Consider the following 14,839-nt stretch of genomic DNA (forward strand, 5'->3'; position numbering starts at 1 on the left):
TCATCTGTCCATTCCCCAGAGACTGTCTCACTCCCTGTCCATTCCTCAGAGACTGTCTCACTCCCTGTCCATTCCTCAGAGACTGTCTCACTCCCTGTCCATTCCCCAGAGACTGTCTCACTCTCTGTCCATTCCCCAGAGACTCCCTCACTCTCTGTCCATACCCCAGAGACTTTCTCACTCTCCGTCCATTCCCCAGAGACTGTCTCACTCCCTGTCCATTCCCCAGAGACTGTCTCACTCCCTGTCCATTCCCCAGAGACTGTCTCAAATCCGTCCATTCCCCAGAGACTGTCTCACTCTCCGTCCATTCCCCAGAGACTATCTCACTCCCTGTCCATTCCCCAGAGACTGTCTCACTCTCCGTCCATTCCCCAGAGACTATCTCACTCCCTGTCCATTCCCCAGAGACACTGTCACTCCCTGTCCATTCCCCAGAGACTGTCTCACGCCCTGTCCATTCCCCAGAGACAGTCTCACTCCCTGTCCATTCCCCAGAGATTGTCTCACTCCCTGTCCATTCCCCAGAGACTGTCGCACTCCCTATACATTCCCCAGAGACTCCGTCACTCCCTGTCCATTCCCCAGAGACTATCTCACTCTCCGTCCATACGAGAGACTGTCTCACTCTCCGTCCATTCCCCAGAGACTGTCTCACTCCCTGTCCATTCCCCAGAGACTGTCTCACTCCCTGTCCATTCCCCAGAGACTGTCTCACTCTCCGTCCATTCCCCAGAGACTGTCTCACTCTCCGTCCATTCCCCAGAGACTGTCTCACTCCCTGTCCATTCCCCAGAGACTGTCTCACTCTCCGTCCATTCCCCAGAGACTGTCTCACTCTCCGTCCGTTCCCCAGAGACTGTCTCACTCCCTGTCCATTCCCCAGAGACTGTCTCACTCCCTGTCCATTCCCCAGAAACTGTCTCACTCCCTGTCCATTCCCCAGTGACTGTCTCACACTCTGTCCATTCCCCAGAGATTGTCTCACTCCCTGTCCATTCCCCAGAGACTGTCTCACTCTCCGTCCATTCCCCAGAGACTCCGTCACACCCTGTCCATTCCCCAGAGACTGTCTCACTCCCTGTCCATACCCCAGAGACTGTCTCACTCCCTTTCCATTCCCCAGAGACTGTCTGACTCCCTGTCCATTCCCCAGAGACTGTCTCACTCCCTGTCCATTCCCCAGAGACTGTCTCACTCTCCGTCCATTCCCCAGAGACTGTCTCACTCTCCGTCCATTCCCCAGAGTCTCCATCACTCCCTGTTCATTTCCCAGAGACTGTCTCACTCCCCGTCCATTCCCCAGAGACACTGTCACTCCCTGTCCATTCCCCAGAGACTGTCTCACTCCCTGTCCATTCCCCAGAGACTGTCTCACTCTCCGTCCATTCCCCAGAGACTGTCTCACTCTCCGTCCATTCCCCAGAGTCTCCATCACTCCCTGTTCATTTCCCAGAGACTGTCTCACTCCCCGTCCATTCCCCAGAGACACTGTCACTCCCTGTCCATTCCCCAGAGACTCCGTCACTCCCTGTCCATTCCCCAGAGACTGTCTCACTCCCTGTCCATTCCCCAGAGACTGTCTCGTTCCCTGTCCATTCCCCAGAGACTGTCTCACTCTCTGTCCATTCCCCAGAGACTGTCTCACTCCCTGTCTGTTCCCCAGAGATTGTCTCACTCTCCGTCCATTCCCCTGAGACTGTCTCACTCCCTGTCCATTCCCCAGAGACTGTCTCACTCCCTGTCCATTCCCCAGAGACTGTCTCACTCCCTGTCCATTCCCCAGAGACTGTCTCACTCCCTGTCCATTCCCCAGAGACTGTCTCACTCCCCGTCCCTTCCCCTGAGACTGTCTCACTCCCCGCCCCTTCCCCAGAGACTGTCTTACTCTCTGTCCATTCCCCAGAGACTGTCTCACTCTCCGTCCATTCCCCAGAGACTGTCTTACTCCCTGTCCATTCACCAGAGACTGTCTCACTCTCCGTCCGTTACCCCGGGACTGTGTCCCCATTCTGTGTGTAACACACAGCCCAGTGTGTAAGAGGAGGTTGATTTCATCCTGCCCTTTAGGCTCTCTGGCTGTTTGTTTGCAATAGGATTCACCTGATGCTGTGTAATAGCCACCCTGAATCGTATGTGTCCCCTCTGTGTGTTTCCAGAGTTACCTGCGCAGATCCTGACTCCTCCGGACAAGGAGTATGCCATAGTGGAGAGACAGACTGCGTTCCTCTATTGCAGAGCCTTTGGTTCTCCAACCCCGACAATCCAGTGGTAAGTATTGCGCTGAGGGATGGCTTTGTCACTGTGTTCATTCCGTGTGAGGTTAACCACTGGCCTCTCACTCCTTAAACATGGCCCTGAAGCTTTCTACCACAGTCTGCTAGATCGAGGTACTGGCTGTGTGGGTATTGGGTTCTGATGTCAATGGGCAGGGAATATTCTACACATACAACATAAAGCAAATCTAACATAAAGCAAATCTACAGCTCAATGTGCAGAGCTACCCCAACACTGGCTCTCTCTGTGTCCACCCACCCCCTCTACAGCTCAATGTGCAGAGCTACCCCAACACCGGCTCTCTCTATGTCCCCTCCCACCCCATCTACAGCTCAATGTGCAGAGCTACCCCAACACTGGCTCTCTCTATGTCCCACCCCCATCCCCTCTATAGCTCAATATGCAGAGCTACCCCAACACTGGCTCACTCTGTGTCCCCACACACCCTCTACAGCTCAATGTGCAGAGCTACCCCAACACTGGCTCTCTCTGTCCCCACACCGCCTCTACAACTCAATGTGCAGAGCTACCCCAACACCGGCTCTCTCTGTGTCCCCACACACCCTCTACAGCTCAATGTGCAGAGCTACCCCAACACTGGCTCTCTCTCTGTGTCCACCCACCCCCTCTACAGCCCAATGTGCAGATCTAACCCAACACCAGCTCTCTCTTTGCGTCCACCCACCCCCTCTACAGCTCAATGTGCAGAGTTACCCCTACACTGGCTCTCTCTGTGTCCCACCCCCACTCACTCTACAGCTCAATGTCCAGAGCTACCCCAACACTGGCTCTCTGTGTCCCCTCCCACACCCACTACATCTCAATGTGCAGAGCTACTCCAACACTGGCTCTCTCTGTGTCCCCACACACCCTCTACATCTCAATGTGCAGAGCTACCCCATCACTGGCTCTCTCTGTGTCCCAGCCTCACACCCTCTTCAGCTCAATATGCAGAGGTACCCCAACACTGGCTCTCTCTGTGTCCCAGCCTCACACCCTCTTCAGCTCAATATGCAGAGGTACCCCAACACTGGCTCTCTCTGTGTCCCAGCCCCACCCCCTCTACAGCTCAATGTGCAGAGCTACCCCAACACTGGCTCTCTCTGTGTCCCCACACACGCTCTGCAGCTCAATTTGCAGAGCTACGCCAACACTGGCTCTCTCTTTGCCCCAACCCCCACCCCCTCTACAGCTCAATGTGCCGGGCTACCCCAACACTGGCTCTCTCTGTGTCCCCTCTCACCCCCTCTACAGCTCAAGGCGCAAAGCTACCCCAACACTAGCTCTCTGTGTGTCCCACCCCCACCCACTCTACATCTCAATGTGCAGAGCTACCCCAACACTGGCTCTCTACGTTCCCCACACACCCTCTACTGCTGAATGTGCAGAGCTACCCCAACACCGGCTCTCTCTGTGTCCCTCCCCCACCCCCTCCCCCTCTACAGCTCAATGTGCAGAGCTACCCCAGCATGGCTCTTTCTGTCTCCCCTCCCACCCCCTCTACAGCTCAATGTGCCGGGCTAACCCAACACTGGCTAGCTCTGTGTCCCCTCCCACCCCCTCTACAGCTCAAGGCGCAGAGCTACCCCAACACTGGCTCTCTCTGTGCCGCCTCCCACCCCCTCTACAGCTCAATGTGCAGAGCTACCCCAACACTGGCTCTCTCTGTGTCCCAGCCCCTCACCCACTACAGCTGAATGTGCAGAGCTTCCCCAACACTGGCTCTCTCTGTGTTCCACCCCATCTACAGCTCAAGTTGCAGAGCTACCCCAACACTGGCTCTCTCTGTGCCCCCACCCCCACCCCCTCTACAGCTCAATGTGCAGAGCTACCCCAACACTGTCTCTCTCTGTGCCCCCACCCCCACCCCCTCTACAGCTCAATGTGCAGAGCTACCCCAACACTGGCTCTCTCTGTGTCCCTGCCCCACCCCTTCTACAGCTCATTGTGCAGACCTACCCCAACACTGGCTCTCTCTGTGTCCCCTCCCACCCCCTCTACAGCTCAAGGTGCAGAGCTACCCCAACACTGGCTCTCTCTGTGGCCCCACCCCCACCCCCTCTACAGCTCAATGTTCAGAGCTAACCCAACACTGGCTCTCTCTGTGTCCCAGCCCCACACCCTCTACAGCTCAATGTGCAGAGCTACCCCAACACTGGCTCTCTCTGTGCCCCCACCCCCACCCCCTCTACAGCTCAATGTGCAGAGCTACCCTAACACTGGCTCTCTCTGTGCCCCCACGCCCACCCCCTCTACAGCTCAATGTGCAGAGCTACCCCAACACTGGATCTCTCTGTTATCCCACCCCCACCCCCTCTACAGCTCAAGGTGCAGAGCTACCCCAACACTGGCTCTCTCTGTGCCCCCACCCCCACCCCCTCTTCAGCTCAATGTGCAGAGCTACCCCAACACTGGCTCTCTCTGTGTCCACCCACGCCCTCTACAGCTCAATGTGCAGAGCTACCCCAACACAGGCTCTCTCTGTGCCCCCTCCCCCACCTTCTCTACAGCTCAATGTGCAGAGCTACCCCAACACTGGCTCTCTCTGTGTCCCCTCCCCCACCTTCTCTACAGCTCAATGTGCAGAGCTACCCCAACACTGACGCTCTCTGTGTCCCTACCCACTCTACAGCTCAAGGTGCAGAGCTACCCCAACACTGGCTCTTCTTGTGCCCCCACCCCCACCCCCTCTGCAGCTCAATGTGCAGAGCTACCCCAACACGGGCTCTCTCTGTGTCCCCTCCCACCCCCTGTACCGCTCAATGTGCAGAGCTACCCCAACACTGGCACTCTCTATGTCCCACACCCACCCCCTCTATAGCTCAATGTGCAGAGCTACCCAAACACTGGCTCTCTATTTCCCACCCCCACCCCCTCTATAGCTCAATGTGCAGAACTACCCCAACACTGGCTCTCTCTGTGTCCCACCCCAACCCCGTCTACAGCTCAAAGTGCAGAACTACCCCAACACTGGCTCTCTGTGTGCCCCCACCCCCACCCCCACCCCCTCTACAGCACAAGGTGCAGAGCTACCTCAACACTGGCTCTCTCTATGTCTACCCACCCCCTCTACAGCTCAATGTGCAGAGCATCCCCAACACTGGCTCTCTCTGTGTCCCCATACACCCTCTACAGCTCAATTTGCAGAGCTACCCCAACATTGGCTCTCTCTTTGCCCCCTCCCGCACCCCCTCTACAGCTCAATGTGCAGAGCTACCCCAAAACAGGCTCTCTCTGTGCCCCCACACCCACCCCCTCTACAGCTCAATGTGCAGAGCTACCCCAACACTGGCTCTCTCTGTGTGCCCTCCCCCACCTTGTCTACATCTCAATGTGCAGAGCTACCCCAACACTGGATCTTTCTGTTATCCCACCCCCACCCCCTCTACAGCTCAATGTGCAGAGCTACCCCAACACTGGCTCTCTCTGTGTCCCCACACACCCTCTACAGCTCAATGTGCAGAGCTACCCCAACACTGGCTCTCTCTGTGCCCCCACCCCCACCCCCTCTACATCTCAATGTGCAGAGCTACCCCAACACTGGATCTCTCTGTGTCCCACCCCCACCCCCTCTACAGCTCAATGTGCAGAGCTACCCCAACACTGGCTCTCCCTGTGCCCCCACCCCCACCCCCACCCCCTCTACAGCTCAAGGTGCAGAGCTACCCCAACACTGGCTCTCTCTGTGTCCCCTCCCACCCCCTCTACAGCTCAATCTGCCGGGCTACCCCAACACTGGCTCTCTCTGTGCCCCCACCCCCACCCCCTCTGCTGCTCAATGTGCAGAGCTACCCCAACACTGGCTCTCTCTGTGTCCCAGCCTCACACCCTCTTCAGCTCAATGTGCAGAGGTCCCCCAACACTGGCTCTCTCTGTGTCCACTCACCCCCTCTACTGCTCAATGTGCAGATCTACCCCAACACTGGCTCTCTCTGTGTCCCCTCCCCCACCTTCTCTACAGCTCAATGTACAGAGCTACCCCAACACTGACTCTCTCTGTGCCCCCACCCACTCTATAGCTCAACGTGCAGAGCTACCCCAACACTGGCTTCTCTATGTCCCACCCCCACCCCCTCTATAGCTCAATGTGCAGAGCTACCCCAACACTGGCTCTCTCTGTGTCCCACCCCCACCCCCTCTACAGCTCAATGTGCAGAACTACCCCAACACTGGCTCTCTCTGTGCCCCCACCCCCACCCCCACACCCTCTAAAGCTCAAGGTGCAGAGCTACCCCAACACTGGCTCTCTCTGTGTCCCAGCCTCACACCCTCTTCAGCTCAATGTGCAGAGGTACCCCAACACTGGCTCTCTCTGTGTCCACCCACTCCCTCTACAGCTCAATGTGCAGAGCTACCCCAACACTGGATCTCTCTATGTCCCACCCCCACCCCCTCTATAGCTCAATGTGCAGAGCTACCCCAACACTGGCTCTCTCTGTGTCCCACCCCCACCCCGTCTACAGCTCAATGTGCAAAACTACCCCAACACTGGCTCTCTCTGTACCCCCACCCCATCTACAGCTCAAGGTGCAGAGCTACCCCAACACTTGCTCTCTCTGTGTCCCCACCCCCACCCCCTCTACAGCTCAATGTGCCGAGCTACCCCAACACTGGCTCTCTCTGTGTCCCAGCCTCACACACTCTTCAGCTCAATGTGCAGAGGTACCTCAACACTGGCTCTCTCTGTGTCCACTCACCCCCTCTACTGCTCAATGTGCAGAGCTACCCCAACACTGGCTCTCTCTGTGTCCCCACACACCCTCTACAGCTCAATTTGCAGAGCTACCCCAACACTGACTCTCTCTGTGCCCCCACCCACTCTACAGCTCAAGGTGCAGAGCTACCCCAACACTGGCTCTCTCTGTGTCCCCTCCCACCCCCTCTACCGCTCAATGTGCAGAGCTACCCCAACACTGGCTCTCTCTGTGTCCCACCCCCGCCCTGTCTACAGCTCAATGTGCAGAACTACCCCAACACTGGGTCTCTCTGTGCCCCCACCCCCACCCCGACCCCCTCTACAGCTCAAGGTGCAGAGCTACCCGAACACTTGATCTCTCTGTGCCCCCACCCCCACCCCCTCTACAGCTCAATGTGCCGAGCTACCCCAACACTGGCTCTCTCTGTGTCCCAGCCTCACACACTCTTCAGCTCAATGTGCAGAGGTACCTCAACACTGGCTTTCTCTGTGTCCACCCACCCCCTCTACAGCTCAATGTGCAGAGCTACCCCAACACTGGCTCTCTCTGTGTCCCCACACACCCTCTACAGCACAATTTGCAGAGCTACCCCAACACTGGCTCTCTCTTTGCCCCCACCCCCACCCCCTCTACAGCTCAATGTGCAGAGCTACCCCAACACAGGCTCTCTCTGTGTCCCCACCCCCACCCCCTCTACAGCTCAATGTGCAGAGCTACCCCAACACTGGCTCTCTCTGTGTGCCCTCCCCCACCTTCTCTACAGCTCAATGTGCAGAGCTACCCCAACACTGGCTCTCTCTGTGTCCCACTTTCACCCCCTCTACAGCTCAATGTGCAGAACTACCCCAACTCTGGCTCTCTCTGTGCCCCCACCCCCACCATCACCCCCTCCAAAGCTCAAGGTGCAGAGGTACCTCAACACTGGCTCTCTCTGTGTCCCAGCCTCACACCCTCTTCAGCTCAATGTGCAGAGCTACCCCAACACTGGCTCTCTCTGTGTCCACCCACCCCCTCTACAGCTCAATGTGCAGAGGTACCCCAACACTGGCTCTCTCTGTGTCCACCCACTCCCTCTACATCTCAATGTGCAGAGCTACCCCAACACTGGCTCTCTCTGTATCCCCACACACCCTCTACAGCTCAATGTGCAGAGCTACCCCAACACAGGCTCTCTCTGTGCCCCCAACCCCACCCCCTCTACAGCTCAATGTGCAGAGCTACCCCAACACTGGCTCTCTCTGTGTCCCACCCCCACCCCCTCCCCCTCTGCAGCTCAATGTGCAGAGCTACCCCAACACTGACTCTTTCTGTGTCCCCTCCCACCCCCTCTACAGCTCAAGGCGCAGAGCTACCCCAACACTGGCTCTCTCTGTGTCCCAGCCCCACACCCTTTACAGCTCAACTTGCAGAGCTACCCCAGCACTGGCTCTCTCTGTGTCCCAGCCCCACACCCTCTACAGCTCAATGTGCAGAGCTACCCCAACACTGGCTCTCTCTGTGTCCCACCCCCTCTACAGCTCAATGTGCAGAGCTACCCCAACACAGGCTCCCTCTGTGCCTCCACCCCCACCCCCTCTACAGCTCAATGTGCAGAGCTACCCCAACACTGGCTCTCTCTGTGTGCCCTCCCACACCTTCTCTACAGCTCAATGTGCAGAGCTACCCCAACACTGGCTCTCTCTGTGTCCCAGCCCCACACCCTCTACAGCTCAATGTGCAGAGCTACCCCAACACTGGCTCTCTCTGTGTCCCTGCCCCACCCCTTCTACAGCTCATTGTGCAGACCTACCCCAACACTGGCTCTCTCTGTGTCCCCTCCCACCCCCTCTACAGCTCAAGGTGCAGAGCTAACCCAACACTGGCTCTCTCTGTGTCCCAGCCCCACACCCTCTACAGCTCAATGTGCAGAGCTACCCCAACACTGGCTCTCTCTGTGCCCCCACCCCCACCCCCTCTACAGCTCAATGTGCAGAGCTACCCTAACACTGGCTCTCTCTGTGCCCCCACGCCCACCCCCTCTACAGCTCAATGTGCAGAGCTACCCCAACACTGGATCTCTCTGTTATCCCACCCCCACCCCCTCTACAGCTCAAGGTGCAGAGCTACCCCAACACTGGCTCTCTCTGTGCCCCCACCCCCACCCCCTCTTCAGCTCAATGTGCAGAGCTACCCCAACACTGGCTCTCTCTGTGTCCACCCACGCCCTCTACAGCTCAATGTGCAGAGCTACCCCAACACAGGCTCTCTCTGTGCCCCCACCCCCACCCCCTCTACAGCTCAATGTGCAGAGCTACCCCAACACTGGCTCTCTCTGTGTCCCCTCCCCCACCTTCTCTACAGCTCAATGTGCAGAGCTACCCCAACACTGACGCTCTCTGTGTCCCTACCCACTCTACAGCTCAAGGTGCAGAGCTACCCCAACACTGGCTCTTCTTGTGCCCCCACCCCCACCCCCTCTGCAGCTCAATGTGCAGAGCTACCCCAACACGGGCTCTCTCTGTGTCCCCTCCCACCCCCTGTACCGCTCAATGTGCAGAGCTACCCCAACACTGGCACTCTTTATGTCCCACACCCACCCCCTCTATAGCTCAATGTGCAGAGCTACCCAAACACTGGCTCTCTATTTCCCACCCCCACCCCCTCTATAGCTCAATGTGCAGAACTACCCCAACACTGGCTCTCTCTGTGTCCCACCCCAACCCCGTCTACAGCTCAAAGTGCAGAACTACCCCAACACTGGCTCTCTGTGTGCCCCCACCCCCACCCCCACCCCCTCTACAGCACAAGGTGCAGAGCTACCTCAACACTGGCTCTCTCTATGTCTACCCACCCCCTCTACAGCTCAATGTGCAGAGCATCCCCAACACTGGCTCTCTCTGTGTCCCCATACACCCTCTACAGCTCAATTTGCAGAGCTACCCCAACATTGGCTCTCTCTTTGCCCCCTCCCGCACCCCCTCTACAGCTCAATGTGCAGAGCTACCCGAAAACAGGCTCTCTCTGTGCCCCCACCCCCACCCCCTCTACAGCTCAATGTGCAGAGCTACCCCAACACTGGCTCTCTCTGTGTGCCCTCCCCCACCTTGTCTACATCTCAATGTGCAGAGCTACCCCAACACTGGATCTTTCTGTTATCCCACCCCCACCCCCTCTACAGCTCAATGTGCAGAGCTACCCCAACACTGGCTCTCTCTGTGTCCCCACACACCCTCTACAGCTCAATGTGCAGAGCTACCCCAACACTGGCTCTCTCTGTGCCCCCACCCCCACCCCCTCTACATCTCAATGTGCAGAGCTACCCCAACACTGGATCTCTCTGTGTCCCACCCCCACCCCCTCTACAGCTCAATGTGCAGAGCTACCCCAACACTGGCTCTCCCTGTGCCCCCACCCCCACCCCCACCCCCTCTACAGCTCAAGGTGCAGAGCTACCCCAACACTGGCTCTCTCTGTGTCCCCTCCCACCCCCTCTACAGCTCAATCTGCCGGGCTACCCCAACACTGGCTCTCTCTGTGCCCCCACCCCCACCCCCTCTGCTGCTCAATGTGCAGAGCTACCCCAACACTGGCTCTCTCTGTGTCCCAGCCTCACACCCTCTTCAGCTCAATGTGCAGAGGTCCCCCAACACTGGCTCTCTCTGTGTCCACTCACCCCCTCTACTGCTCAATGTGCAGATCTACCCCAACACTGGCTCTCTCTGTGTCCCCTCCCCCACCTTCTCTACAGCTCAATGTACAGAGCTACCCCAACACTGACTCTCTCTGTGCCCCCACCCACTCTATACCTCAACGTGCAGAGCTACCCCAACACTGGCTTCTCTATGTCCCACCCCCACCCCCTCTATAGCTCAATGTGCAGAGCTACCCCAACACTGGCTCTCTCTGTGTCCCACCCCCACCCCCTCTACAGCTCAATGTGCAGAACTACCCCAACACTGGCTCTCTCTGTGCCCCCACCCCCCCCCCCCACACCCTCTAAAGCTCAAGGTGCAGAGCTACCCCAACACTGGCTCTCTCTGTGTCCCAGCCTCACACCCTCTTCAGCTCAATGTGCAGAGGTACCCCAACACTGGCTCTCTCTGTGTCCACCCACTCCCTCTACAGCTCAATGTGCAGAGCTACCCCAACACTGGATCTCTCTATGTCCCACCCCCACCCCCTCTATAGCTCAATGTGCAGAGCTACCCCAACACTGGCTCTCTCTGTGTCCCACCCCCACCCCGTCTACAGCTCAATGTGCAAAACTACCCCAACACTGGCTCTCTCTGTACCCCCACCCCCATCTACAGCTCAAGGTGCAGAGCTACCCCAACACTTGCTCTCTCTGTGTCCCCACCCCCACCCCCTCTACAGCTCAATGTGCCGAGCTACCCCAACACTGGCTCTCTCTGTGTCCCAGCCTCACACACTCTTCAGCTCAATGTGCAGAGGTACCTCAACACTGGCTCTCTCTGTGTCCACTCACCCCCTCTACTGCTCAATGTGCAGAGCTACCCCAACACTGGCTCTCTCTGTGTCCCCACACACCCTCTACAGCTCAATTTGCAGAGCTACCCCAACACTGATTCTCTCTGTGCCCCCACCCACTCTACAGCTCAAGGTGCAGAGCTACCCCAACACTGGCTCTCTCTGTGTCCCCTCCCACCCCCTCTACCGCTCAATGTGCAGAGCTACCCCAACACTGGCTCTCTCTGTGTCCCACCCCCGCCCTGTCTACAGCTCAATGTGCAGAACTACCCCAACACTGGGTCTCTCTGTGCCCCCACCCCCACCCCGACCCCCTCTACAGCTCAAGGTGCAGAGCTACCCGAACACTTGCTCTCTCTGTGCCCCCACCCCCACCCCCTCTACAGCTCAATGTGCCGAGCTACCCCAACACTGGCTCTCTCTGTGTCCCAGCCTCACACACTCTTCAGCTCAATGTGCAGAGGTACCTCAACACTGGCTTTCTCTGTGTCCACCCACCCCCTCTACAGCTCAATGTGCAGAGCTACCCCAACACTGGCTCTCTCTGTGTCCCCACACACCCTCTACAGCACAATTTGCAGAGCTACCCCAACACTGGCTCTCTCTTTGCCCCCACCCCCACCCCCTCTACAGCTCAATGTGCAGAGCTACCCCAACACAGGCTCTCTCTGTGTCCCCACCCCCACCCCCTCTACAGCTCAATGTGCAGAGCTACCCCAACACTGGCTCTCTCTGTGTGCCCTCCCCCACCTTCTCTACAGCTCAATGTGCAGAGCTACCCCAACACTGGCTCTCTCTGTGTCCCACTTTCACCCCCTCTACAGCTCAATGTGCAGAACTACCCCAACTCTGGCTCTCTCTGTGCCCCCACCCCCACCATCACCCCCTCCAAAGCTCAAGGTGCAGAGGTACCTCAACACTGGCTCTCTCTGTGTCCCAGCCTCACACCCTCTTCAGCTCAATGTGCAGAGCTACCCCAACACTGGCTCTCTCTGTGTCCACCCACCCCCTCTACAGCTCAATGTGCAGAGGTACCCCAACACTGGCTCTCTCTGTGTCCACCCACTCCCTCTACATCTCAATGTGCAGAGCTACCCCAACACTGGCTCTCTCTGTATCCCCACACACCCTCTACAGCTCAATGTGCAGAGCTACCCCAACACAGGCTCTCTCTGTGCCCCCAACCCCACCCCCTCTACAGCTCAATGTGCAGAGCTACCCCAACACTGGCTCTCTCTGTGTCCCACCCCCACCCCCTCCCCCTCTGCAGCTCAATGTGCAGAGCTACCCCAACACTGACTCTTTCTGTGTCCCCTCCCACCCCCTCTACAGCTCAAGGCGCAGAGCTACCCCAACACTGGCTCTCTCTGTGTCCCAGCCCCACACCCTTTACAGCTCAACTTGCAGAGCTACCCCAGCACTGGCTCTCTCTGTGTCCCAGCCCCACACCCTCTACAGCTCAATGTGCAGAGCTACCCCAACACTGGCTCTCTCTGTGTCCCACCCCCTCTACAGCTCAAGGTGCAGAGCTACCCCAACACAGGCTCCCTCTGTGCCTCCACCCCCACCCCCTCTACAGCTCAATGTGCAGAGCTACCCCAACACTGGCTCTCTCTGTGTGCCCTCCCACACCTTCTCTACAGCTCAATGTGCAGAGCTACCCCAACACTGGCTCTCTCTGTGTCCCAGCCCCACACCCTCTACAGCTCAATGTGCAGAGCTACCCCAACACCGGCTCTCTAAGTGTCCCACCCCCACCCCCTCCCCCTCTGCAGCTCAATGTGCAGAGCTACCCCAACACTGGCTCTTTCTGTGCCCCCACCCCCACCCCCACCCCCTCTACAGCTCAATGTGCAGAGCTACCCCAACACTGGCTCTCTCTGTGTCCACCCACCCCCTCTACAGCTCAATGTGCAGAGCTACCCCAACACTGGCTCTCTCTGTGTCCCCACCCCCACCCCCTCTGCAGCTCAATGTGCAGAGCTACCCCAACACAGGCTCTCTCTGTGTCCCAGCCTCACACCCTCTTCAGCTCAATGTGCAGAGGTACCCCAACACTGGCTCTCACTGTGTCCACCCACCCCCTCTACAGCTCAATGTGCAGAGCTACCCCAACACTGGCTCTCTCTGTGTCCCCACACACCCTCTACAGCTCAATTTGCAGAGCTACCCCAACACTGACTCTCTCTGTGCCCCCACCCACTCTACAGCTCAAGGTGCAGAGCTACCCCAACACTGGCTCTCTCTGTGTCCCCTCCCACCCCCTCTACTGCTCAATGTGCAGAGCTACCCCAACACTGGCTCTCTCTGTGTCCCACCCCCGCCCTGTCTACAGCTCAATGTGCAGAACTACCCCAACACTGGGTCTCTCTGTGCCCCCACCCCCACCCCGACCCCCTCTACAGCTCAAGGTGCAGAGCTACCCGAACACTTGCTCTCTCTGTGCCCCCACCCCCCACCCCCTCTACAGCTCAATGTGCCGAGCTACCCCAACACTGGCTCTCTCTGTGTCCCAGCCTCACACACTCTTCAGCTCAATGTGCAGAGGTACCTCAACACTGGCTTTCTCTGTGTCCACCCACCCCCTCTACAGCTCAATGTGCAGAGCTACCCCAACACTGGCTCTCTCTGTGTCCCCACACACCCTCTACAGCACAATTTGCAGAGCTACCCCAACACTGGCTCTCTCTTTGCCCCCACCCCCACCCCCTCTACAGCTCAATGTGCAGAGCTACCCCAACACAGGCTCTCTCTGTGTCCCCACCCCCACCCCCTCTACAGCTCAATGTGCAGAGCTACCCCAACACTGGCCCTCTCTGTGTGCTCTCCCCCACCTTCTCTACAGCTCAATGTGCAGAGCTACCCCAACACTGGCTCTCTCTGTGTCCCACTTTCACCCCCTCTACAGCTCAATGTGCAGAACTACCCCAACTCTGGCTCTCTCTGTGCCCCCACCCCCACCATCACCCCCTCCAAAGCTCAAGGTGCAGAGCTACCCCAACACTGGCTCTCTCTGTGTCCCAGCCTCACACCCTCTTCAGCTCAATGTGCAGAGGTACCTCAACACTGGCTCTCTCTGTGTCCACCCACCGCCTCTACAGCTCACTGTGCAGAGCTACCCCAACACTGGATCTCTCTGTGTCCACCCACTCCCTCTACAGCTCAATGTGCAGAGGTACCCCAACACTGGCTCTCTCTGTGTCCCCACACACCCTCTACAGCTCAATGTGCAGAGCTACCCCAACACAGGCTCTCTCTGTGCCCCCACCCCCTCCCCCTCTGCAGCTCAATGTGCAGAGCTACCCCAACACTGGCTCTCTCTGTGTCCCACCCCCACCCCCTCCCCCTCTGCAGCTCAATGTGCAGAGCTACCCCAACAATGGCTCTTTCTGTGTCCC

At 58.0% G+C, this 14,839-nt stretch overlaps 1 protein-coding gene across 2 annotated transcripts in view; it reads left to right on the plus strand.

The window, feature by feature from the left end:
• Positions 1–14,839, plus strand: part of LOC121274257 (neural cell adhesion molecule L1-like) — a 479,567-nt gene that overhangs the window by 238,946 nt on the left and 225,782 nt on the right. For both annotated transcript variants that reach the window (XM_041181466.1, XM_041181467.1), the window contains exon 10: positions 2,160–2,271. In XM_041181466.1, coding sequence (XP_041037400.1) covers positions 2,160–2,271 — 112 coding nt within the window. The remainder of the gene's footprint in view (positions 1–2,159; positions 2,272–14,839) is intronic.

The sequence above is a fragment of the Carcharodon carcharias genome (genome assembly GCF_017639515.1).
Source record: "Carcharodon carcharias isolate sCarCar2 chromosome 35 unlocalized genomic scaffold, sCarCar2.pri SUPER_35_unloc_5, whole genome shotgun sequence".
In the NCBI taxonomy this organism is placed as follows: Eukaryota; Metazoa; Chordata; class Chondrichthyes; order Lamniformes; family Lamnidae; genus Carcharodon; species Carcharodon carcharias.